Here is a 26,674-nt window from a genome sequence, read left to right as displayed (position 1 = left end):
GGTAACAACTGTAATGAACTGACCACAGGAGTGTTCAATGTAACCCTTTATTGTAATGCAAAAAGAACAGGGCTTGGTCATCAAAAACATCCCACAGTATTAGAAATATAAAACATGTCTCCAAATTAATTGTATATTAAAAACAGTCCACCTGTGCCAAAGTACCAGTGAGGTAGCAGGCAGCCTGTAGTGTGCTTCTGCTTTTGTTTGACCATCACGTTTGCAGGTGTGGATGCAGCATTTGCAGAGCTCTGGTACCACTTGTACAAAACCCCATCAGAATGGTCCTGAGGGTTTGTTCTGTGCCAGCCCAGCCCCTGCAGAGCCCTGGGTGCAACAGCACCTGGGGAGTGGGGAGGGCTCCAGGCCTGCTGCTGTTGTGCTGGCTCTGCTTCTCTGCTGCTCTTAATGCCTTTCTCAGCTCTTGGTCAGGGTGTGTGTGTCTGGTTTTGTTTGTTTGGTGTTTCTCTGTTTGCAAAGCTAACGCAGCTGGCTGGGAGGCCACCTTAAACAGAACTGCTGCGTGTTGGTGCTGCAAATGCTCGTCATGTATCTCCTTCCAGGAGATCAAAATCTTCCTGTTGCTCAGCAGAGTCAGGTGCCAAGAGTTAGATCTTGCAGAGGTCCTCAGAAGCTGGTGATGGTTTTGTGGTTCCTTCCTATTCCTCCTTTGTCTGCTGTTTTATAGACCTGAGTAGAGCCAAGGGGACAAGGAAAAAAGCACCACAGACAGTGAAGCAAATCTCTGCCCCAGCCAGCCAGTAAACTGCAAAAGAAAGGGAATTCATCTTGTTAGTGTGCTTGTCCTTGCAGAATGCCCCTGTGAAAGCTTTGTGCTCACACAGTACCTGCCCAGCTGAACAGAACTACTGACCCTGGGGTGAGCCAGAGGGTGCCAGGAGCTCAGCACATGGCTGCACTCAGCAAACAGCCTCTGGCTTGCTTGGTGTTAACATCAGCCCAAGTTCAAGCTCTGAGGCTGCTTCCCTTCCTCTGTCCCCTCACCCTGAAATGCTCAGGGGCTCTGACCCCATGCAGGGGGTACCTCTGCCCCTTCTGCCCCAGCTGGGCTGTCTGGTGCCAAGAAGAGGAAGGAGCCCCAGGCCACACTCACCTGCAGCTGCCAGGACGGGTCCCAGGGCTCTGGCCAGGGCGCCCAGGCTCCTCAGGATGCCCATGACTCGTCCCTTCTGGCTGGCAGTGCCTGTGCAAGCAGAGTGTGACACTGTGGGTCTGGGCACGGCTGCAGCTCTGGGAGCTTTGTTCTTTGGGGCATTTCCCACCTGCATCTCCCCCTCCCATCACTTCTCACCCAGTCCCCAGCCTGCCCTTGCCCTCCACCAAGGCCTCACAACTGCATAAACACCAGGGCCTGGCACGAGTGCTTGACCGGGACAATTTGCAGTGCACGTTCCCAAAACCCCCCAAGTCTATCAAAACAAAAACTTCACATTGTACACGAGATTTTCTGAGAAGGCCCAGGTGTACAATAAACACAGAACTGTGGCTGCAAGTTAAATAAGAGCAACATAAACATGACCTTACTGAGCAAAACCTTCCTTTTCACCTCAGCAAGCGCTGCAGTCCTGGCCCCCAGCTGACCCAAAGCTGTGTTATCCACAGATGGCACCACAGCTACATCTGCTTTACAAGGTAACAGAGCAACCCTGCCAGAAGGCTTCAGAAGGTTCCTCTGAAGGTCTTTTCTAAGGAATCAGCAAGAAATTATTTCACTGCTGGCAGGGATGGCTGGTGTCCTTTTCAGAGAGCCCAGACTGGTCCCTCCTCAGTGCTGTTTGTGGCCTTTGCCCACTTCTTCATCACCACCAGCAATGAGGTCGCTGCAGTTTCCCCATCACACTGGACTGAGCCATGTTACACAGCACAAAATTCCAGTGTGATATTGATGGTCACTGACCAGATCATTGCTGTTAGTGCTGGAATTATCAGTTATGAACAGGTATGAGCCATGGGCTGGTTCCTGTGCTCCTCTGCACAGGGATCCACAACTGTTCCTGTTGATGCTTCACTCAACTCAAGGTCAGTTCTGTGCAATTTGAGCCAAGTCAATACAAAGGTCAGAGCAGGAAGGACACTCACCATAGCCTGACACCACTGCTGACAAACACGGGATAACAATGGCTGCAGCTGGAAAAATCCACAGAAGAGACTGTCAGTGAACAGCAGAGCTCAGAACAGACAAGAACAGTGACAAACATGTGGCCCAAACTCCTTACTGCTGCAGAGAAATATGCTGAGCTCTGGGCACTCTACCCCACTGAGTCACCAGGTTTAATCCAGGTCAGTGATGGGAACACCCCCTCCAAGGCAACCTGCAGGAAGAGCCCAGAGCTGGGAGTGCTCCAAGCAGATGTTTCACATTAGCATCCCTCATTCTGTGGGCCCTAGGGACAGGGATGGACAGGGCAGATCAGCCAGCTGGCAGCTTCCCAAATCACTGTGCTCTTATCAGGTGGAGCAGGGAATTGCTCTATTCCAAACAGACAGTGAGGTGGCTGTACCGAGTGACACTGTCCCTGTGCAGGCAGGGCACTGCACTCAGGGAGGAGAGGCAGCTACAGCCTCTCTTGGGAAAGTCACATCCAAGAGGAAAACGTTACAAAGTTTTTTGGACACAAAAGCCAAGAGTTGTTCAGCAATCACTGCCTTCTTACTGAAATAGGGGCTTTTTCTGCCAAGAAAAAAGTGCCTCAAACATATAAAGCAGGGGAAGGGAAGGGGAAGGGAGGAGCAGGAATGATCAAGGTTGATTTCACTGCAGGTGCCCCAACTGCTGGGCAGAGGGAGGAAGAGAAGAAGAGAAGCACCCCAGGGGCATTTCTAGCTGGCTTAACTGGGAGGAGATGGAGCCTGCACAGGAAGGGGCCAGGGAAGACTCAAATATGGTTACACATAATGAACACCCCCTATCACTCCTCACCTGTCAGACACACAGCTGGCCCCAGACAAATAATAGGCTCAATAAGTACATTTTGTGGTTTAGAGTTTACTCCTAAATCAAGCTGTACCACGCAAAAGAGAACTCCACTTCTGTAATAAGTCATCTATGGAACTGCTTAAACAATAGTTAGCAGCATTGGTAATACCTGAATCTCTTTTTGGACATCCAATAGGTGGATCCAACTTCATTCATGACTGTTTCCCTGAACAACAGCTTAGGTTGGCAGAACAGAATTTTGCAAACACTGAAAACATCTGACCCTCTCTCTGAACACCCTCAGAGTGTGCAGGTCTCCAGCCTCAGAAATAATGCAGCACCACTCAGGTACAAAGGTTCCCTGTCTTGCTTTTTTTCCTGAGCTGAGCTATTTAGTGCATACTTTGCTTCTAGGTCTGCTAAGAGGGGGTTAAAAAAAAAATCCCCAAGAGCTCCACAGTGAGACAGGACAACAGGAGCGCTGGGGATGCTTCCAAATACCTCCATGACAACTTCCTGTGATACAAAACCCCAGACACTGTTTCATCCGTACTTCATAAATCCAAGTGTCAACTTTCTGTTACTTGTAGTTTGAAATTAGAAGTGCATCTTTAACAGTGTGAATAAATACATGAAGGAAAATCATTTGTGCTTAGCTTGCAGTGCCGTTTGAACAGCTCACCGAAGGAGTACAGCAACAGTCCAGCACTCAGCACGGTCACATTTGCAGCCCATCCAATTAACAGGAACGCTGGAATCAGCAGCACAATAGCCTGCAAAAGGAATGAGTCACACGGTTACAGCTGAGCCGCGCTTGTTAAAGCCCAGCTCGAGGTGTCCTGCCAGTTCCCTTCCGGGGATGGGACAGCACACAAGTCACAAGCAGAAAGCTCTTTCTTCCCAAGCAGACACTTCAAAGGCACCTGGATGGCCACAGACCACCACAATGAACTTTTCTGTTCCCTCTCACTATCACATGATTGCACACCACATGCAAGTTCTCTTTCTACACATCTGCCCTTTTGGGGGGATATTTCCTCTTGTTCTGTGTTAACCTGGCTTTAACTCTTCATTTCCTGAGCTGGCACAAGAGAAGAAAAAGCTTCTGTGCAGCAGGACTACAGCTCCTCTGCTTTTTCACAGCGTTATTGGCTGATTTTACCTTTAGCCTTCAGGTTTCTGTAGCCAAGAGGAAAAAAGAGGGAAGAGGGTGCATCTAAAATTCAAACCCCCAAAATAGAAAGCATTCTTCATCTCCTCCAAGAGCTGGACTTCCATTTCCCTGTGATGTCTCCCTTGCTTAGAGCTCCTGCAGAAAAGACCGCTCAGATCTGCTTTGTGTGTGATAAAGGAGGGTATTCACTGCCACTGAGTGCCTCATTTTGAAGATTCAGTGGTAAATGAGCTACTGTAACCACTGTGCTAAGAGAGGCCACTTCTGCCATATGGTGCAGATTCACAAAGTGCCGGAATCGCTTCAGCAAAAGGGGGAATTCCCACAAAACCCACGGGCATCCCTGGAGAAGAGTGCCCCAGGGCTGGGGGGTGTTCCTGAGGAGCCATCAGCCCAGCAAATGCGTGTCTGAGGTGACTGCAGTCCTGGTGCAGGGCTGAGGAAGGAGGGTAAAAATGAGAGGAGCAAAGGGCAGTGCAGTGCCAGGCTGGCAGAGCACAGGGGGGAAGCTGATGAGGAGGATGAAGCAGCACAGCTGATGTTCATCCACAGGGAAACGTGACACCAGCAGCCTGACATCAATGTTTGCCTGCCAGGGACCAGGGTGGAGATTGTTTCACCAGCAGAAATCACTTTAGGAGAAGCTGAGTCAATTCACTGGAATGCAGTGGTTTGGAAATCTACCCTGCCACCACTGATATCACACAGGCCTCAAAATAATGTAAAATACATTAATCAAGGCTCTAACAGTCCAGGCAAACCAACTGCCAAGGAGCCAAGGTAGTGCTTTGTTTGTTCCACACACAAATGTAAAGGACACATCTACTGTGCCCAGAGCTGCATGAGCTGCAGGGAGCTGCTCCCTGTCATCCCAGCACAGCAGCTGCAGTGTGTCTGTGAGGAAAGAGCCAAGCAAAACAAAGGAATGTACCCTTCTGTCAGTAAAACCTCAGTCTGAACACTGATACATGCTTTTGTTACATGTAATACTGATGAACACAAACCAAAGATTGGAAAAAGAATCTATTTCTCCCTGCCCAGCAGTGAAATGTACTCCAGGGAAAGCCTGTCAAACACAAAGATAGCCAGATTGAAAATAATTTCCCAGAAAGAAAGTCAGAGATCAGCCCTGAAGCAGCTTTAGTAGTTTCTGCACTGCAAGAGAAATCACTGAAATAAAACTACTCTTCACAGTATTCTACCTAACCTGCACAGATGGACAATCTGTTCTCATTCCTTACTGCAATTAAATATGAAGAACACAAAGTTTCAGTAGTACTGTTGCTCATATCATAAGAAAGAGCTCTTATGTTCCAAAGTTTAGTTAGACAGATAAGTGCCCAACAACCAGTTTTGAGAAGTCATTTAGCTGGATAGATGAAACAGAAATTTCTTTTGATTGGACAAATACAGTTATAACCTCCAATTACCCTTCACTGTACTTCAGACTGAAAATTAACATATCAGATTTGTGGGGGGAGAAAGAAAAAGAAATATTGATTTTTTTTTTACCCTTTTTACAGCTCTGATTTCATTTCCTGGCTTGATTCGGCGAGCATAGCCTCCCTGGATCACAGCCATTGTTATTCCAATAAAGAAAAACATCTTGCCCTGCTGCATGCTGGAAGGGAGGCAGAAGCACAGAGAACAGAGTCAGGCACGGAGCATTCCAGCCTGGGATTCACCACTCCGGGCAACCCCCCCTGAGCAAGGGACACAAAAAACACAAAAAGCCCTCGGGGCTCTCTCAGCGCTGCCTCGGCAAGCAGAGAGCAAGGAGGGAAAACTCCGAGCTCTGATTGCAGGGTGGGACAAAGCTGGCAGGTGCTGCAGCCACCTCTGGGCTGCTGTGGGGTAGGTCAGGGTTCCTGGGCTGCCCACAAAGACTCAGCACACAGTGAGTGTGAATGTGCTGTGAACAGCTGTGCCATGGGCATGGGAGATGCTGGTTTCCAAGGTGCAGCTCATGGAGGTCAGCAGGGCACAGTGTGCTGGTGATCTGGTGTCACACTGGGAAGTCTGAGACGTCACTCCCTCCACCCTTCCATTTTCTTCAACTTTCCCTTTCCCCTCTCTCATTGACTGAATTATGTGGAATTCTGCAGCTCACTGAGGGCTGCCCTGAATGCACAGGACACAGCAGAGCACAGAGCACTACAAAACCTCTCCTTGACACACATGGATTGGTTAAACCACAAACTGTAATGAAAGACAGACAGGGAAAGATGAGACAATCCCCTGAGAATTACTCAAAGGGAAGGACATGCACAGGAATCAAATTGCAGGCTCACATTCCTGGCTGGAATTTTTCCTATGAGCTGGCAGAAAAAGTATTTCAAGCTGAGCTGTTGGAGGATTCTGTTCTTTCTTGTCTGGTGGCTGACTACAGGAAATCAGGCTCTGTGACATGACTGCACACCATATGCCATGCAGAATTTGCTGATGAGCAAATATCAGCACACAGATATCTCCCTGTCCTTTGCCTCTTCAAGCTTCAAGTTTTGTCCTGATATCTAAAAACTCTTTGAGCAAGAAAAGGTTTTACTTTAGTCAATACAACTAACACAGCTATACCTATTTCAGGAGCTTAAATTTAACCTTGGGTATTTATATTCCCTAATTTTTAGAAGCTGTAGATGGAGTACTTCATTCATGATAAAAATTGTGCCCATATTTCATCAATTCTTCTTACAAAGCCCAAATACCACCAAACACAGGGGTGGCTGTGTTTGAAAGCCTCTCTTGAAAATACAGGAAGAGACCTTAAATTAAAATATTTTGGAAAATATCCTAGTCAAATATACAACATTTATTGCAATACCTGCTGAAGTGGAATCTCTGGTGAGTGAGAAAACTCAGTGTGTACTCCAAGCCAGAAAACAGAAAGAGGTACAGGAAGTAGGCCAGGCCCAAAATTTTGAGATTCTGAAGATCTGAAAAAACAAAAAAAAACCCAAACAAACACCAAGGGGGTGGGAGGAGAGGAGAAAAATATGGTGATGTTTTCCAAGCAAAGCTTGACAATAAAACCATAATATAAGAGCAGCATTTATCAACTGTACAGGGAAATGGTCTCACCTCAGATGCTCATTTTAAATATCCATATAAGACATGCCACAAAAGGAGTCCTACAGAGATGTAGAGAATCCTACATCTCCAAGTTGTGAATTGAGAAACAAAATTCTAGTCTGAAGTTCCTGGTGTTCAGCCTGAATAAGCAAACTCACATCTCCCTTGCTCATGCCTTGATCTATCTTTAAATCACTTCACTTACTGCAGCCAGTGGCTGAGGAAAACACAAATATCAAGTCAGAAATCTTCAAAGCACTCATCTTCAAAACCTTATTTTGGGAATAAAAGGACCAAGGTCCAGTGGAACTTCTGATTGCCTGTTCATAAGTTACTGAGGTGGGCTTTGAATGAGTAAACAGAGCCCTGCTTCTAGAATGGTTTGAGTACAGTTTTCACTTAGAGGCCAATGGCACACACAGAGTGTTACTGGAAAAAGCCACCTGACACTTACTCTGCTCTGAGGGGGACTCCTTTCCTCGGGTGACTGCAGAGAACTGAAATAAAGCCAAAGGACTGAGCAAGTCAACTGCTGCCTGCACTCCAGATGTCACAGAAGGGACCTGATCAAAGACACAAAGAGGTTTATTTAAAACCCTAATGCAATAACCACTGCTAGGAACTGACAGGAACCACCAAATGTGCCTCTACACCTACACAAATCATCTGAGATGAAACAAAGCACCTGGCACTGGGATTTGAGTGGCCCAATAACAACCCAGACTTTCTGAACTCACAGCTGGTGCCAGTGACTGAATTGAAAGGTGCAGCCCTGACAGCCCCTTTCACTGGAGACACAAATTCCTCTTTGGGTTCCTACAAAGCAGAAGTGGCTTGTTCTCCACAGCCTTTAAGGTGGCTTTATTTGGTTCACCTTTTGCATCATCACTCATGTCCAAAGAACATTTACTGGGAAAATAATGGCACATCTGTCTGCAAGCTCACGGGCAGCTGAGGATTTGCTCTTGTGCTACAAATCTGAGAGCAGTATGTGCAGCACATCAAACACTGGTCTGTTTTGGTTCTGGCTGCTATTTTAGCCAGCCAGTGACACCTCCTGGGGAAGAGAAAGAAAATATAATTTTTACAGAGATTCTTTGAAAATATTTTAGAGGAATTTCCAAGGAGATTCTGCTTGGCCACAATGGGTGGCTTTTTAAAGAGGAAGATTTATTTTGTAACACTTCTGGGCCTTGTACTGTGTCCATCTCAACCTAATTATGTACCTAGTGGCACTCTTCCTGCTCCTTACCCACAGGCACTTATTCTTCCATCTAATGCTTATTCTTTCATCTCTAGATAATTTACATTTTTATTCTTGTTTTTTAAATTCTAAAATACAGAAAATTAAAGAAAACACAAAAAGAAACAATGTCTGAATTATTAGAAATCAGATTAGAATGATCAATAATTAGAAATCAAATTAATAGAAATCCTGCATTATTAGGAAAACATTTTTTTTGAGTAGAACTTAGCCTGTCACTTTACACAACAGTCACAGACCCTCAAGAATCCTGAATAATCACATGCAGTATTTCATGCCTTCAAGGCACTGCACAGGCTTTATTTGGGGAGTTTTCTTCTCTTCCCAGATAGGGAGGGAGGGAGCTACTCTCTCTTTGAGGGCAGAGATTAAAGGTCAGATCATCAGAGGAATTTAATCTCAGTGCATGACCTGGGGACTCATTATGGGCTGGATTTAATGAAGCTGTAAACAAATCAACCTTCAATATGGTATTAAGGACCTCTCTTGTTTTGATAGTCAGAGCTTCTGAGTACCCAACAGCAGAGTCTGGAGCCCATGAGTCTCACAACAGCAACCAGTTCAATAGGCTGGGCTGGCCTGGAGCCATGAAGCTGCTGATTCACACAGAAAATATTGGGATATTTATTCTCCCTCCCACTGCATGTATTGCACACAGTACAGACACACCCAAAAAGTTTGCTCACCCTGTTGAGAGGTCTGAGAGGATTTCCTGAAGCTGGCCTGTGGCAATCCCCAGTTCCTGCATGTGTTGGTAGGATGGGGTTTGCACCCCAGCACAGAGAATCTGGGCACAAGCAAATCCCTGCAAGCATCTTTGCCAGTAACAAAAATACCCTGTAGCTTGTACCTGCTTTGAATTATCACCCATGTCAGACAGGATGCCAAGCAGCTTTGCACAAGGCTCATTTTAGTTTTGTCCAATTACAATACATTGTAATTGCACATGTTTAAAATCATAAGTGTTTTATGAAATATATACACCTATTTGATTTTTTAATGTAGGTGTGTTTGTGTGTGCACACATAATTTTTTTTTCAATTTCTCCTATCTTTGCCATAGAAACAGTGGTCTAGAAATTATTTCATCTACTGATCCACAATGAAAGCATTGTCCTAAAACTGGCTAAAGAATTTCACCATCCCCCAAAAAGTATACACTGCCAATTTCAGTCAGTGTCAGCAGCTGCATGAAGTTGAGTTTTTTCACAGGTTCAAACTCTGCAACATCTAACTTGTAATTAATTTCTGTGATTATGATTCATTATCCCATAATTGCTCAATTTTACTTCATGATCATCCCCAAAGTCACCATGAATGGCAGGCATTTTCCAGAGTGTCTCTGCTCATTCTGTTTTCCTCTAATGCAGTAACAGGTGTGGAAGGCAGGGTCAGTCTACATCAGGATTGCAGCCTGGGCCTGCCAAGCTGCAGCCTCAGCTCCCAAACCAGATGTGTTTAGTGTGCACAGAGCACAGCTTTGTCTTCCCACAAGTCTGCTACTGACACTGCACAGCCCTACACACAGTCCAGAAAAAGAGAGCTGTAAGACTCTCCCTCCAGCTAGGCAGCCTTGCTCATGGCTGGCTTAGCTAAGAACTAACACCAAAGCTCTTCAAGGGGACAGATTCCACTAGAGACCTTCCTGTTCTTCCCTTCTCCCAGTCAGGTCACAGCAGGAGCTGTTTGGCTACCATAAGGCCAGTATGACTCTCTTGACCTGATCAGCTCATGGAACAGCTGACAAAAAGAGGAAGGAAGAGAGTAAAAATGCTGTTCTCTTTGTATGAAAACATGTCCTTGTTTCCCATCCCCCTCCATTTTCCCTTCCTACAAGTTAATTTCAACATGAATCAATATGAAACACTCTATCCTGTGAAAAGCAGACTGATAGAGAAACAAGGCTATAATGAGAACACAGCAAACTTCAAGGAAACAGATGTCTGATCCCACTGGCACATCCTCCTACCATTTATCATGATAATTTCCCCTCTTTTTACAGCTTTGTCCTTCCAACACATTCCACTGCTATACCTGTGAGAGCACCTGCTGCAGCCCAGCCAAGTTCCAGAAAGGCAGCCAACATACCTGCCTTTCCTCTGTCATCCACAGGCCAAGAAAACTACTCAGAGAGTGGAAGGAGTTACCAAAGAAGAGAGCAGAGCAGCCTAATAACTGAAATGACAAATATGCTGGAACACATGGACCCCTTCCCAGATGGAGGCTGACAGCACACGAGCACAAGAAGCCCCACACCACCCTGTCCTGAGCAGCCAAACTCTCTGAGCACTTGGTGTGACAGGGACCTGGCCCTGAGCAGCTTCCATTGCAGCACCCACTGCTGTACAGGGACAGAGCCCCAAAAAGCAGTGACAGAGAGCTCCTTTCCCTTCCAAAATTCACAATGGTGCTGGCTAATACAGAGCAGCTGTATTATTATTATCAAGAGGATAATAAAAGGGGGAGGGATCTATTCAGTCATCACATGTTCCCAAAAGGCACTGCAGCCATTTAACCACTCCACAGCAAAGGAGAAATTGTTTATAGGGTAGAGATTGCTCTGCAGCACTTCCCTACATCACCACGTTGCCACCTTCCTGGAGTGTGCAGCTTTAACTAAGAGCAGGACTTTATCTGGAAGGTTTAGGAACAGCCAAATAGGAAAGAGGAACAGATGACACATGGAAGAGTTGTTAAAAGAAAATAACATAGCTGTAGTGCTTGGGAACACAGTGTGAGCAACAGATTTCACATGGGACACAACCTGCTGGGAAACACTCAGGGAAGGTGCCAAGTTTTGTCCTGGTAGGATCATTGCAAATCAAAGTTTCCTGAACAATTCTCTGTGTCAAATGGGTTTGGCTATCCAGAGACCAAGCACCCTCCAAAAGCTGAGTGCTGCTAGAAACCAGGGATCACAGCAAAGACCCAATCAGTGAAAGCCTCAAATCAAGTGCAGGTACCCAGGGCCAAATTCCACCTCTCTCATTCTGCAAAGGAGACTGTTCTAAGAGACTAAGCAGTGTCCAACCATACAATATTTAATCCTAATATTAATAAATGTTTGGCCCCACAAATCCAATCACTCACTGAATTTTAGCACATGTAGGTATTTTCTATCTGTAGAAGACAGAGCAGCTCAGAAAAAAGTAATTTGCTATTTTAGCATTCAAAATATTCAAGAAAATACAATATAATAGGTAAGAAAACTTCTAACATATACTGGATGAATGAAAGAAAATCCAGTCTCTGATGCATTTACTTTCATGATTCGCTGAAATTCTCCCCCAAGGAATCCTTGTGGTCATAGTTTAAATTTCACAGTCTCTCCCAGGTTCACATGAGGTTTTGAGAAATTTAAACCTAACACACCAAAACCAGCAATGAAGCAGTCATGTTAATTATAAAGATCTTTAATTGCACTGGGCTAGGAAATGGGACCATCCCTGGAAGTGCCCAAGGTCAAGTTGGATGAGGTTTTGATCAATCTGGTCTAATGGAAGGTGTCCCTGCCTGTGTCAGGGGGGTTGGAAATAGGTGATCTTTAACCACCTTCACACCCAAAATATTCTATGATTCTATGATCATCCAACTGCTTTGACACCAGCATTAATAATAATCCTAACCCAGGAACGAGCTACATTTCTGAGACACTGGCTAAGCCTGTTCTTTGCTGTTTCTGGTATTTCAACCATTTTCAAATCCTATTTTTACAGAAAAACCAGATCTTGAGACTGCTGGTCCATTTACCCGTTTTTCCTTGGGAAGTGTCTCTGGAAGAAGGAGGAAGATGAAAATGAAATCAGCCACAGCAAACACGAGTGCTGAGAGCGCTGAGCGAAGGTAGAAGACTTCTCCTTTCTCTGTCTGCATGGCAAGGTAAGCACCCATCATGGGGCCCAGGGTGAAGCCCAGGGAGAAAGCAACACCAATCATGGCCTGCAGGGATAAAGTGAACACAGACAGAGAATTTTAGACACCAGTTTTTTCAGGTTCTGAAACTATTTGGATTAACCAGGTACAGAGCTCAATCATCCTGAGGTTGCAGGGAGCATGAAGCATTAAAAGCCTGCTGTTTCCAAATAACCTATTTTGTTTTCTGTCCAGTCAGGGAAGTGGCAGGAACAGGCAATGGCCCATCACTGCTTGGAAATAGCTTCAGTCAGATGCTGTTTGCCTCCCAGAAAGCAGCATGAGCATGCCTACTTTGCTTTGGAACAGAAAAGAATACAAGCCATGTGGGTGTGAGCCCTGCTGCACTGACTTACTCTCAGGCCCTAAAAACAGGCCCTGATCCATTTTATTCACTAGTGCTGTAAGGCTACCTCTCTCCACAAATAAAAATGCATTTTGGCTCCCCAGGATTATGATAATTTGCTTGGAAGATGCATTAGCCATCACTGTGAAATCTAAAGCCTTCCCCTCCCAAGAAGCAGCTGTCCTCTGCAGTGGCTTATAACAATCTGTTAAGAGAAGCCTGGGCCTGTAAGGTTTTTACAGGATTAAAGATATAACTGGTAATTCACAGGCCAGGTTCAGCCTGCAGGATGTTTCCATCTGGGCCACTGCCTTCTGGAAGTGGATAGGGCAGCTGCTCCTACTTCTCAGTCAGCCAAATGTCACATCCTCCACCCACTGAGCTCAGATCCTGAAGCCAGTGCAGTGTGCAAGAAGTCAGGAGCACTCTGTGCTGTGCTGCTGTGCTTCCACAGCTTGGGAAGGTGAGGAAAAGGGGTAATTGGCTGTAATTGGCTTCCAGCTGCCAAAACTGGGCCATAAGACCTTTTGATTTCCAAGCTATTATAATCAGAATTAAAGTTACCAGCAGGAGAAACAGTTCTAACAATGAAACAAGATAGCTTTCCCATCTCTAGAGCATCTGTGTTTCATTTGTTAGGTGAAGGTCGTTGGCAAAAGTCCAAGAGCTCCCAGGAATATGATCTGGCACCTTTCCAGAAGCAAGGTAGAATGTAAAGTCATGTTTGCACTTGATCAGTGAAAACACACCTGATGACACATACTGAGCACCCAAAAGCAATGAAATGTTGCCTATTAGCACTGAACATGTGCCCTACAAGTGTAACTCACCATGCCCTTGCTCCGTGCTTTTGGAGAGTGCAAGTCAGCAATGATGGCTGTGCAGAGGCTGACATTCCCTTTGCTTATCCCCCCGATCATCCTGGAGAGAAGAAAAACGCCAAAAGTCCGAGAGGCAGCCCAGAGTGAGTATGAGGCTATCAAACCCATCTGCAGAAGCAAGAAAGGGTTCTTTATAAAGCAATGCAAAGTTGATGTCATTTCTGCCCACTTCCCAGCCAAACATTTGCATTTTTTGTTTGTTTTCAATGGCTGCTCCAAACCCCATGGAACAGAACTGGCTGAATAAACTGACACTGCACCATGTCTTGAACAGCAATATAAAAGAAGTAGAAGCAAGTCCATACAAACTACATATAATTGGGATATTTCTAACAAAATTAGAAGAGCAAAATTCTGTGGAAGTTAAACCAGTCCTGGGTACAAAACATTTTTGTACATCCCACTCCATTTGTTTCCAAATTCAAGAGAAATCTGAGTTCAAAATAAGAAATGCATCTTGAAGTGCTATACTGAACTTCCTAACCAACCATTCCCAGGATTTATGGAACAGGTCATGAAGTGATCAGCCCTCATTAATCACTTGATGAACTAAAATACAGAGGAATTAAGTCTAACATTTGTTAACAGAGCATTTGAAGTCATTTTCCCATACACAGGGAAAAGGGGTTTTGGAAAATGACAGAAACAGATAAATATTTTGGTGTCTCCTATGAACAGTTCTGGGGCTGGGAAGCTCAGTTTAAGCACTCACACTTGGAAGCGTGGCCAAGTGACTTGGCAAGAAAGCATCAACAACCAGCAGATCTCAAAAATTCAATTCTAGAGCTGAACTGAGACTGTCATAATTCAGTTCCTGTGCTAAGCACAAGATCATGGTGCCTTCCTCTGTGTGTTGAGATGCATGCCTAAGATCAGCATGTGACACTCACCACTGTCATCAGGATGACAGGCCTTCTGCCCCAGTGGTCTGACACTGCACCAGTGAGGGGAGAGGAGAAAAACTGCAGGAGGGAAAAGATTGAGCCAATCAGACCTAAAAAAAAAAAAAAAGATAAAAAGATATGAATCATTAGGTTTACTGCCTCCATCTTAAATACAAAGAGAGACAAGCTGCTCGAGATCTATCACACTGTGTGTGATAAAAACTTGACATGAAATGTAAAACAGCAGCTATGAAGAATAGCTTTGTCTCTCAGAACACCAACATTGCATTGTTACTTAAGTGAGGCAGCAAATACACACAGACCAGATGTAACAGGCATAAACTGGATTAATTCCTGGTTACTTCACTGGTGAGAAAGGGTTTGAAACTCACTGGTTATTATGGAATGATGATTCTCCAATGTTTCCCGGCTGACTACATACATTTTTTGTTCTTAAAGCAGAGATAACACAGTCTTTAACAGTCACAGTTCTTTTAAGACTTTTTGATTGTTTGAACCTGATTCTGTCACACTTAATTAGTTTTTCTTTCCTTTTATCATGGAAAGAAGGACTTAAGCACTGCTGTTAGTGAGGCACCCTAAGAGGTAGGAGTGATTCCAACAGACTCCAAGAGTCCTTTGAAATCTGCCTCCAGCTTCTGTGATCTTTAATTCCTCTTTTCTCTTGCCATTTCTAGCTTCATAGACTTATTAATTTGCACTACACTCTCAACAAGCAGGCAAAAGTAGCTTTGCTGTCACAGCTTTTCTCTAAAGGAAAAACTGGGTTATATGTTTCAGATCATTCAGCTATCAAAGCTTTAAAAGGCAGAGGAGAGACAGACCAGAAGTTCTGCTCACATCAGCTTTGAGGGAGGCAGAATATTGATACTGAACACCTTGTTGGGAAGAGCTGCCTGTGATAACTCACAGCTCAAAAAAAGTGGGTAAAAAATCTAACAGAATTTTACATGGCCAATTCATAACACACAGTTCCCTTCACTGTGTTTCTAGCACTGTAAAAACACCCTTCCATGCCAAATATTTCCAAGCCAGCATGCAGCAAAACCAGGGCTGCTCCCCAGGGGATAAGGAACTGGGAGCTGAGGGTGACCACAGCACTGGCAGTGCCCTCACCAGCCTGGTGCCCCACAGTCTGATGGGCTGGGCAGAGCAGGTGCTGCCAACAGCACCCACTGACAGTCCCACACAAGGCAAGGGTTCAATACACCCTTCCAGGGATGGAGCAGCAGGAGTCAGGGGCAGAGAAAGGAGTGGAAACAATACCATGATGTTGGTTAGGAGACAAGACACCTCCAGGGTAAGTCTGAGGTCCATCCAAGAGATGGGGACAGAGACAAAGTCTGAAATACAGCTCCTGAATCACTGAGCAGAAAGTGTGTGGCTGATGACTGGGCACAGCAAAGAAGTATTGGTGCCCTCAGGGCCCTGACATGGCAGAGAAGTTTCTGCCTTGAAGAGCCTGCAGTCTAATGAAAAATTAAAAATATGGCTGGCACTGGGAGAAACAACAAGATGGTCTTGCAAGCACCTTCCCAATCCTCTGCTCCTTGTGGCAGACCAGGGCAGTGAAGGAACACAGGCTGCAGGAAGGCTGCAGCAGCCTCTGCTTAGTATCACAAGTATAATGAAACTTTCCACACAGCACTCCCAGGAGTGAAGGACACGGCAGGTAAAAGGAAAAGCAACAAGTTGGACTCGACTGGGAGTTCCCACCCCTTGTCTAAACAATCTCAGATGGTGAGAAGCTGAAAGTAGGAAGCTTCTGGTCAAGCCTTAGAGGAGACAGAAAGCAGCTTCTGAGGGATTAAAGAAAACTGTTTTCTAGCATTCAAAGCCAGTAATTTGACTAAAAAATGAGCAGAGAAAGAAAAACATGCCTGCAAGGATACGGTGGGAAAGAAGAAAATGGCTTATAAACTTCCTAATGCCTGTTATACCAAATTAAACTACTTTAAATAGTAACAATACCTTCACACAGATTTTAAATAAGTTTTCTGTTTCATTTAGTTTATTTTAAAAGTCTTTTGCTTATCTTGGGGGAGGCCTCAGCCCTCTAAAAAGAGAGGGTTGACAGGTTCTAACTAAAATGAACCCAGACACCTTCACATCTTCATACTCTGAAATCACAGTTTCCTCACAACTGTCTAGAGGGCAGGAAGCCACAAGAGTCCCTGATGTGTACCATGACATATTTCCCTCATTGTTCCTGCTGGAGCTCATCCACAGCAGTGTCCTAGAGAGAGAAAATGCTTAGGGTCCTGCAATCCAGGGGCTCTGCTGCTTTTAATAAGACCAATGGGGTTTAGAAGCAGTGCTGCACTCCCCCTGCCCAAGGGGGAGGCTGGAATGCACAAGTTTCTATTGGCTTCCTCCTGATTGATCTCTGATCATGTGCAGATCAGCTGGGAAGGGAGAGGCATTTCTGGGACTGCCAGGGCCCAGCACAGCAGCTGCTGACCCTCAGCTGGCAGTGTGACAACAAGGAACAGCAGGCCTGTATTTCTGTAACAATCTGTAGAACAAATTGAGTAAGATCATAGCATAATTCAGGTTAAAAAGGAGCTCTGGAGGTCACCTATTCCAACCACCTACTCATAGGGTCAGCTGTTCAGGGCCTTACCCAACCAGGGTTTGACAATCTCTGAGGATGGACACTGCTCTGGGCAGCCTGTTCCACTGACCATCCTCACTGGAAAAATGTTCCTTCCTATTTCCCACCTGAACCTCCCCTGCTTCTACTTACACCTGCAGCCTCTCCTTCTCCCACACCCCTCAGTGAAGATCCAAGCTCTCCATAACCTCCCTACAGGTGTTGGAAAGCTGCCATTCACTGCAGACCAGCCAAGGGCCCCAGACCCTCCACTGGACTCACCACAGTGCATGGACACTCCTCCCTGTACTGGGGACCAAAACTGAATGCAGCAATTCAGATATGGTCTATCCAGTGCTGAGGAGAGCAAGATGATCACTTCCCTTAATCCACTGATTCTGATTCTGAACACACATCCCAGGAGCTGTTGGCACCTTTGCTGCCAGGGCTGGCTCATGCTCAGGTGGCTGCTCACCAGGACCCCCAGTGAGAGTCCAGTCTGCAGCATTGCAAGGACTACTCTTTCCCACAGACAGGACCTAAAATTTGTCCTTACTGAATTTCACAAGGTTCCTGTTATCCCATTCCTCCTGCCTGTCTTGGTGTCTCCAAATGACAGAGATGGGGCAGTCCAACTCTTCATTGCTATCAGTGTGTTGAAAACAAAATCATTTATAGTCTACTCTAAGAGACATTTTCTGTGTTATTTAAACCTAGAACTAATAACAGGCAAGCATGCTTTTTGTATTTCTTGTCATTCTTCACATCAACATTGCATAGAACTTGGAAAGAACAGTGGTTTTTGGCTGTTAGCATGTCTGTTCAGTTTCCCTACCTCCAAACAAGACACTGTTGTATTTCCTCTCTGGAGGTATCCCAGCCATCCCTGCAAACCAGTCTACCCCACGTTGCAATGACAAATAGAATCCATCCTGAAAAACAGATAATGGAAACAGAAACAGGAAGAGAGTTTATTTTCAAAGACTGCATCAGGGACTAGGCACAATGTGAACTAGAGACAATGTTGGATGATTCCTTCCCTCCTCCTCCTCCCCACATGAGAAAATTTCCTCACTGATCAAAAATAGCTTAAACTGTGGATGTTAACAGACAGCAGATAGTACATGTTTTGGTGGGACAATGTCTGAATTTGAACTTTTTCAAGCCTTCAGGCCCATTACCTGCTAAAGCCTGAATTAAACAGGCATGCCCTGAAACTTTCAATTAAAAAGGCAACGTGAGACACACACTGTACTGCTGCACATATTTAGCCTGGGAGAACCAGAAGCTTGCAGAAGGAAAAGATGATGCAAAAAAAGAATGATTCCCAAAAAGAGGAGGAGGACTTGAAAAGAAGAGGGTCTGGAAAAGAAGGTGGAGATCTTGGCTATTGGAAATACACTGGAAGTGGAGGAAGACCCTGGAGGCCAGAGCCCATGGTTTGGGTTAGAGATGTGGTTGTAAGAAGGACAAAGCCTGCAGCTGGAGTGGGGCTAGAGTGGGGCTGAGAGACAGAGGTGTGGGCTGCAAAAACAATTCTCCCACAACAACATGTTCATCTTGGCCAGTAATGCCATTAACACCTGAGCAGGGTAACAATGAGCACCTGCACAGCCAGGATCCAACAGGAGCTTCTGCTCTGTTCCTGGAGGAGCAGCCAGCTCCCTGCTAGGAATGGAAGTTGAGATGGAACTCCACACTGGGGGAGGGAGCAAGTGACCTTGTGAAATACTCAGGTGGGGTAAAAGCTCTCATCTCTTTGGTTCTTCAATAAACCCCAGCCTGCAGATCCATTATGAACTGCCTCACCAGTGACATCAGTGTAAGACACAAAAGCATTGGTAACCACAAGGACTAGTCCCTAAGAAATACTTGAATTTTTATCAAAACAAATCTCCCACTTTAATGAAAAAATAAGGGTGGAGAGTCTTATGCAGGTCGACTAATAAATTCAGTCCATGCACCATTTCTATGTGCCAGGTAATTATTAATTTTCCTACAGCTGTTTGGTTTGCCCCAAGGCAGGTGATTTTTCTTCCATTCCTCCCTCAAGATCCTAACACTTTTTGTGGGCTGACTTTCTTGTTACTTACCTCAGTCTGGCTGTAATAATCAAGGATGGAAGGAAAGAGTGGCAAGATGAGGGCAAATCCCAACAAGTCGATGAAGAGGGCCAGGAAGACAATTGTAATAACACGATTATGGTTCTGTTCCTGCCTGTCATTGCTGGAGCTGCTGCTGCTGCTGGTTTCTCTCTCTCCCAGGGCCATGTTCCCAGTGCTCTGCTCCTAAAAAAAATTGCATTTATATCCAGTCAACAGGAAGATTTTGCAGGTCTTTCATAAGAGTATCTTGCTGATTCATTCCTACTTTCTACAGACTTCACAAAAATAAGTTCTGGCTATATTAAGGTACCTGGGAACATGGGAACAAGAGCCTCAACCCTCCAGTCTTGGCTATTAACTCAGCACCAAATTTTTTCCTATCAAGAACAGGACACAAAGGCAATAAAACAACAAACTCGATTATAGGAGCACCTCAAATAGAACAGAGCTAAGGAGCATTTGAGGTTTGTCAACATGTGAGCAACACTAACATGACTTCCCTACATGTTTTCAACCCAGCATTACAGTAAAATAGGTACAAAAGGGCACTCTATTCCAAATATTTACATCCAAGTAAGAGTTTATTTATGCCTTCAGTGTATATTAGAAATGACCAGAACAACAATTAAAAAAAAAAGGCAGACTTCCTAACTATTGCAGGAATGCAGTCTTCAAGATAAACCCCACAGAGCAACTCAAGAACAACAGAAGAAAATTTTTAAACCTCATCTTTTATTTCTTTCTCCAGATGATAGCTACTGACCTGGGGCATCAAATGATTAAGGCAGCATTTTTATTTTGTCAGAAATACCAGAACTATCAACTCTTTTTGATAATACTCCAAAACTATCTTAAAGCCCTTAACAAGGACACAGATCATATATAGTTCAGTCTTTAACAAATAAAGGAGTTGGTCTCAATCCACAAAATTAACTCATTTGCAACATAAATCAAAATCAAGGAGTAATATATAAACCATGGAACTGCAAACTTCAGAATTGTAAAACACACATGATAACTCAGTCATAAAAGAATCAAATTTACAGGCCCCTCCTCTGCAAAAGTCCCTGAAAGTTTGTTGGACTAAGAATAAAAAAGGAGACAGAATTTCATCCAAAGCAAATTAATACAAAAACATTCATTGACTTTGATGAGTCAGCACTGAAAACAGTGAGCTATTCTCAATATATATTCCAGACAGATATATCATATTATATACACAAGGCACTTGCACATAGAAAACGATACTACACTAATTGAAGGCTATAAAACTTTGTCATGCTCAGCAATAAATATTATTGTGACATTTCTTGACCTATGAAGTCAGTTTAGTGGCACTGAAGCATTATTAAAGCTCAATTGCCAGGAGGTAAATAAACATGGAACGGGGGCCACCTGCAATCCATTTACTAAACTCTTGGCATAATGCTCTTAACCAAACTGGTCTGATTTAGCAGATTTATGTTCAAGATCCTTTTATTTAAAATGGCAAATCATCACCGCTACAAATATTCAGCATTATTTGCTTACCCAAATGATAAAAGAGCAGATGGAGCCAAAATAACCATTCCTTTAAGAAATACTCTCTGGGCCTAGGTCTATCCAGCCAACAGCTGAGGGATGGGGTCACTGAGGCAGACTGTATCTTGTTTTTCCTCACAAGTTTTTAGTCATCCACTGAATTGTATGACCAAGCTGAACTTTATTCCAGGGTTATTTACAAAGGTAACATCCCTCACACCTTTCCCTCAGGAACATTTCTGCCACCGTGCAGCTCCAACCCATCGATGCTTGCGCTGACCTTTCACTCTGCTCCAGTTTTGGCTGCGTGGTTGCAATTTCCCTTACGCAATGTCCCAAGGTACTGCACGTTTTTGCCTTTGTGCTCCACTGGTTTGGTTGTTCAAACCTCTCCATAATTTTATGCTAGGCAGGAAACCACACAACATTTTACAGGCCCTTGGCATCCTGACAGCAAAAACAGAGCACTTCACCTCCACGGCGACATCTGCCTTGTGTGAGGCGCGCTGGGAGAGGGAGGGCTCTGGCTTTGGGGAGGTTGTTCCTGAGCACATGTGAATCCCTCACAGCCGCTGGCTCTGCCCGGCTCTCCCCAGCCATTCCTGCCCTCGGTATTCCCCCTGTGGCTCTTCGCTTCTGTCCCTGTGCGCAGGGCAGGGGCTTGGTGCCGTGGCTCCCAGGAAGGGCTCAGCACCAAAGCCGGCCCTGCCCGAACTAAGATTTATTATCGGCCAGCAGCCAGAATTTCATCCTTCGGGGGTTTTCTTACCTCACCTTATCGCCTTGTAAAATTTCCGGGGCCCGGCTTTACCTGCTCAGCCCTGGGAGGGCTCCTCAGCCTCCCTCACGCAGCCCCGGCTCAGGTCAGGGCAGGCGCTCGGCCGGGCACGGAGACAAGCCGCAGCTCCCCAGGGCAGGGCAAGGCAGGGCAGGGCAGGGAAGGGGCGGCCCGGCAGAGATGAGGCGGAGGACGCGGGGTCCCTCCCGCCAGGCGCCCGGGGTCCCTCCCGCCCGGGGAGCCGCGCCCGGCCCTGCCCCGCCGCTCCCGCCGCCCGTCCGCCCCGGGCACCTACCGCTGCTCCGGGCTGTGCGGGCGGCCCCCGCCCGCCGAGAGCCTCCCCGGGGATGCTGCGGGCGGCGGCTCCTCCCCGGCCCTCCGCGGCGCCCCGGCCGCCTTCCTGTTCCGGCGGGGATGGAGCCGCTCCCGGCGCCGCCGAGGACGGACCCGGCCCGGCCGAGCGGCTCCGCGGAGCGCGGCGGGGCTTGAGCAGCCAGCGCAGCGCCGCGGTTCGAAATGAACCGCGAACCTCGCACCGCAGCCCTGCCTTCGCCCTTAAACACAGGTCCTGAAACACTCGTTCCAAGGGGAGAGCGGCGTTCCGTTTATTGCTACAGCAGCAATAAATACAGTTAGCTGCGGCGTTGATAAGGGCTATCTGACAAAGAGAAGAAGGTAGTTGCAAAAGATGTAACTCTGTTCCCAAACCAAACTTCTCCCTCAACACTAAGTTTTTTAGCCCGGAGAACATGAATAGCTGTGGTACTGTAAGTGCCACGGAGCACTCTTCCCTTATCCAGGCGTGTCTGGTGTCCAACTTGCTAATTAAAACGGGAGGATGTGGTTACAAGTGGACTTATGCAGATCCATCACCACAGTCTTAAACAGGTAAGAATCAGCCAGCAAAATGTAGAAAGCAAATTTAATACAGGTATTAAAAAGACTTCTGATTCCCTCGAAGGCAATGTAGTTATCAGCACTGGGACACAGACCTTCTACTCAGTGACATCTCTCATGGATTGCCAGCTGATTAGACTTGGAGGAGCTTATGTAAGCATAACATCAGGATTAACATGCCAGTTAGATCAAATAGTTATCTAACTGGCTAACTCAAATAGTGAGCTGCTAATCTCATGTATACCTGAGAATTTTATGTACTTGGTTTGGTGTGAGAAATATCCAGTACATAGTCAGAAACTTGAATGATCACACAATTGCATTCCATTCCAAGGCAAAATTCTTTTTTGAGGTGCTCTGGACTAAGTATGAATAATCCTTTAATACCTGAAATTAACAAATAAATAAATAAATAAATAAATAAATAAATAAATAAATGTATTCTTCTGCTTGCTTATCACTGTGTATAAGTGATGGGGTACCATCTGAATTGAGATATATTAAAAAAGCCCTATTGAGACAGCAAATAAAACAGCTCTTCCTGCTATTAAATCTACTGGCCTAAAGCTTTTGCAGATCACTGAGCCCAGTTGTGTTACTGCAGTCAACCATGTCATACAATCCTGCATGTAAATACATCACACTGTTTCTATTACTAGATAGGTCATTACTCAGTCCTTTCCAGTCTAAAGTCTTGCACATCTGACAGATAACAAATTTGGTTCCTAGAATACATTTATTAACATTTGCCTTTTTCTTATATCAGTCTTGTTTTTTTACTGAAGTAACGCCTCATTTATTCTTTTACTTCCCTGCTCCATTGCCAAAAAGCATTGTTAGCCCTAATGTCAATATTTTGAAGTATTTAATGCTATACAGCATCTTCATCATTTTTTAGACTCAGTGTTCAGACTGCATGAAAGATTTTAGTTTTCTACTCCAGACCTAATTTACTGAAGGAGAAAAAAACCCAACCCCAACCTTCCCCCAAACCAAACCCTTACAAAAACTAGTCTTTTAACTAAGTTAGACTGCACAGTCAATGTATTTAGGACTGAAATATACCTGTTTAGCTTAGGAGACATACCTGGAAGACCACAAGGAGCACATTCATAGAATGCTTTTGACACCCTGAATATGTAACACCTCACAGTCTCAGAATGATGACAAAGCTGCCAAATGTTTTGTCAGAGCTTCTGTTTGGCTATTCCAAATGCCTAGAAGGCCCATGAAGAGGAAAGAAGTCCCACCAATTCCTGTAGCTGACACCAACCTCAGCCCAGCAGCCAAAGTGCTCCTGTGAAGCTCAGGAGCAGCCTCAGTGCCCCACTCAGCAGAAATCTGGTGGTCAGAGGGGAAGCCTTACACACAGCATGGACACACCATGGTAGATGGTGACTTCTGCAAGGCACAACTGAGAATATCAAACTGCTTACCACCTTCCAGATGACAACCAAAAGACCAAACTCCTGAGGAAGCTTTTCATGCTGTCATAAAAAAAGGTAATTTATGCAGTTTCTAGCTGAACAGTTTTGTTCTCACTCTATTCATATTCAAGGTAGCTATTGTCTTGGACAGCTGATGTTGATAGATAAGCTACCTGAAACTAAAGGCAAAATGGTAATTTTCCTTTTTTGTGTGTGATGGCTTGATTCTAGTTACAGAATAGTTTCTTTTTTTGGCTAATTAAATACAGATTTACAATTGATAATTGATGTGTCAAAAGGCCTGTTATGACAAGTCCTGGGTTAAAAGAAACAGAGAGACAAGACAGTGCCTGCTAAGTGTGATGGTGTTCAAGAAGCTCTATGAGAAAGGGTCTGCCAGCACTCAAACATGTTCAAGCCCTCCGAGGCCCAAATGACCAGAACCTTCTATCACATCAGAGCAGCAACACTGCCCAGCTACTGTGGTACTGAGCAATGGCAAAACTGTCAGACCAGACTGACTATTAAGCTGAGGCAGGATGATGTAGTCTTGCTTTCCTACTGATGTAAAATCCTGTGTGTTAAGCATCACAGTTAGTCCCAGGTTTGCAATATTAAATCTGACTTTAAAAATTGACAATATAATTTGTAAAAGTGCATACAGTGATTCTCATTCAACAAGATTTCAAACAGAATTACTTTCAGTCTGACATTCCAAAACAGTTGAGGAAGTCTACCAGCTGAGGTTTCCTCTTTCTTCATTTTTGTTTATTAGCATCACAAGACAATCCTGATCATTCTCTTGTCCCAGAACATGTCCTGTCCCAGAAACATTATCATTGTGTCTCTACCCTCTTTCTTCCCTTACTGAGGAATAAAAAGCAGCTACAAGTGGTATCAAAAATCAGGATCAAAGTGCCTCTGTCAGCTCCTCTGTGATTCTAATACCCTGCTGGACAAAATCTCTGAAGCTACTGCTGAAGTCAGATAAATAAATAGTAGTACTTTTTAACAGTTTATTTGTGCTGTATAGACTGTGACTAAAACTCCAAGCTGAAGGTACTGATTTATAGCATAAAATAGGAAGTTAGCTCCTTCATTACTTCACTCTCAAGTTCTTGACTTAAAAAAATTTTGTTTTAAAGAAAAAAATTCCTACTGTGCCAAATGGAAAAAAACCAGAAGGTATACTAATCTTCTGAGATTCCTTTGAGGTTTCAGAAGATAACTTTTCCAAAATCAGCAAAACTAACTGAAAATGAATTTTTTAAGTGTGACTGGATTTCAAACATATGAATCTTACTAATTTTTGCATGAGACAAGTATCTTCCCCACAAGTACTTAGCATCTTGCCTATTTTAACACTTAATAGAAGTGCTTTTGCAAACCAAAAAAGATGATGATGATTACATATTACTTGCATTACTAGTTATACTGACAGTTAATAAAAGCCTTTTCCTCCAATAAAGTGCTTTTCTCTTTTAAGGAACAAGACTTGCCTAACAAAGAGAGTTTTGTAATTAGAGACTAAATGTAAAGGCTGTGTTTCAACTCAGCCCTTCCTAGTTTTAGTCCTGCTTCCATTACACGTTTAATTTGAAAAAAAAACCTCAAACCAACCAATCAACCACAACAAAAAAACCCCAACCAAAAAACCCACATCCCAAAAAAACACCCAAAAACCATCAAACCAAAAACCCCAGAAAACAGAACAAAGAAAACATTCTAAGCCAGTCCAAAACAACCAAGCCTGTTAAACCTTATTAACTGACAGTGTGTAAGTTTTTCTTCATGAACAGTAGGTAGAACATTACAATGTCTCAGGTACCCATTGGCCAAAACACAGATCAGATCTAGGAACAGCATTTGAAAATGGAGGGAACTTTGGAGGTTTGTTTTTGTAAAGAACCACGGTCCTTAGTTCATTCTTAATACAGGTCTTATTTTATAGTTTATATAGAAGTCTTTCAGATTGAAATTGAAAAGTTAATATAAAAGGGAATTTTATTTTCCTAACAGTTTTCCATGGAAACATTAGTTTTGTTCAATGCATAACAACTATCACTGAATTTACCAAATATTAAATGAATACCTGACCAGTGAACCTAGTTCAGATTAGCACCCATCAGTAATTGTGATAATCTTTGTCCCATTGCAATGGTTCTTTGCAAATACAGTATAAAAAGAAAGTGTTAGAAGTATTTACTGGCTCTTTTTGAAGAGCAAATGTTTTTCAAAGTCATGCTGGGCAGTTATCAGTGATGAGACATACATGATAAATTAAGTGGAAGGAAGTTAAGGATATCACTGTTCTCTTAAGTCAGACAGTTCTGAATACAATGAGGAATTCCAATTAATCACCCTAGATTACTAAGAACTTCAGAGCTGTGCTCAATTCAAAACTTACTGAAAAAATGAATGTACAGCTTTAACAAAGGACTTTTACTTAAGAATTGATACCTTTACTCAACACACAATTTAGCATGTCCTGATGGTACAGACTAATTAAAATGTTACTGTTTAAATTACATTATCATTATGAGAGCTGCCTGCAACTATTCAACATTAAAAAAAGATCATAGGATGTCCTAACAGGAGCAGGACAGAGCTCCCCAAGAGTCATACCATGTGCCCAAGAATTTCTTGAACTCTGTCAGGCTTGGTGCTGTGACCACTTCCCAGGGGAGATGTTTCAGATGAACTTTTTCCCAATATCCAAACTACCCCTGACACAACTTGAGACCATTCCCTGAGTCCTGTCACTGTCAGCACACAGAAGAGTGGTGTCAGAAGAGAAGTGCCTGTCCCTCCCTTCCCCTCACAAGGAAGGTGTAACTGCAGTGGGGTCTCTCCTTGTTCTCCTCC

At 44.4% G+C, this 26,674-nt stretch overlaps 1 protein-coding gene across 4 annotated transcripts; it reads right to left on the bottom strand.

Annotated features, from left to right (window-relative positions):
* Positions 1–31: 31 nt before the first annotated feature.
* SLC75A1 (solute carrier family 75 member 1) lies at positions 32–22,003 on the bottom strand. Of its 4 annotated transcripts, none has more exons than XM_077177784.1 (13): positions 21,781–22,003; positions 19,175–19,369; positions 17,917–18,013; positions 14,474–14,577; positions 13,533–13,691; positions 12,195–12,383; positions 7,636–7,744; positions 6,934–7,045; positions 5,625–5,733; positions 3,621–3,711; positions 2,101–2,148; positions 1,115–1,204; positions 32–766 (listed from the first exon to the last, which is right to left on the bottom strand). In XM_077177784.1, the coding sequence occupies exons 2-13, from the start codon at positions 19,349–19,351 to the stop codon at positions 660–662; spliced, it is 1,392 nt and encodes a 463-aa protein (XP_077033899.1). In that variant the 5' UTR covers positions 19,352–19,369; positions 21,781–22,003; the 3' UTR covers positions 32–659. The 4 variants fall into 4 exon arrangements, with proteins under 4 accessions (XP_077033899.1, XP_077033898.1, XP_054489389.2 ...); XM_077177783.1 differs by having other exon boundaries at positions 32–690; positions 21,781–21,912; XM_054633414.2 differs by lacking the exon at positions 21,781–22,003 and adding an exon at positions 21,477–21,754.
* Positions 22,004–26,674: the final 4,671 nt, after the last annotated feature.

This window comes from Agelaius phoeniceus, chromosome 4 (assembly GCF_051311805.1).
Source record: "Agelaius phoeniceus isolate bAgePho1 chromosome 4, bAgePho1.hap1, whole genome shotgun sequence".
NCBI lineage: Eukaryota > Metazoa > Chordata > Aves > Passeriformes > Icteridae > Agelaius > Agelaius phoeniceus.
The sequence above is the reverse complement of the archived record's forward strand: the minus strand, read 5'-3'. Positions and strand labels throughout refer to the sequence as shown.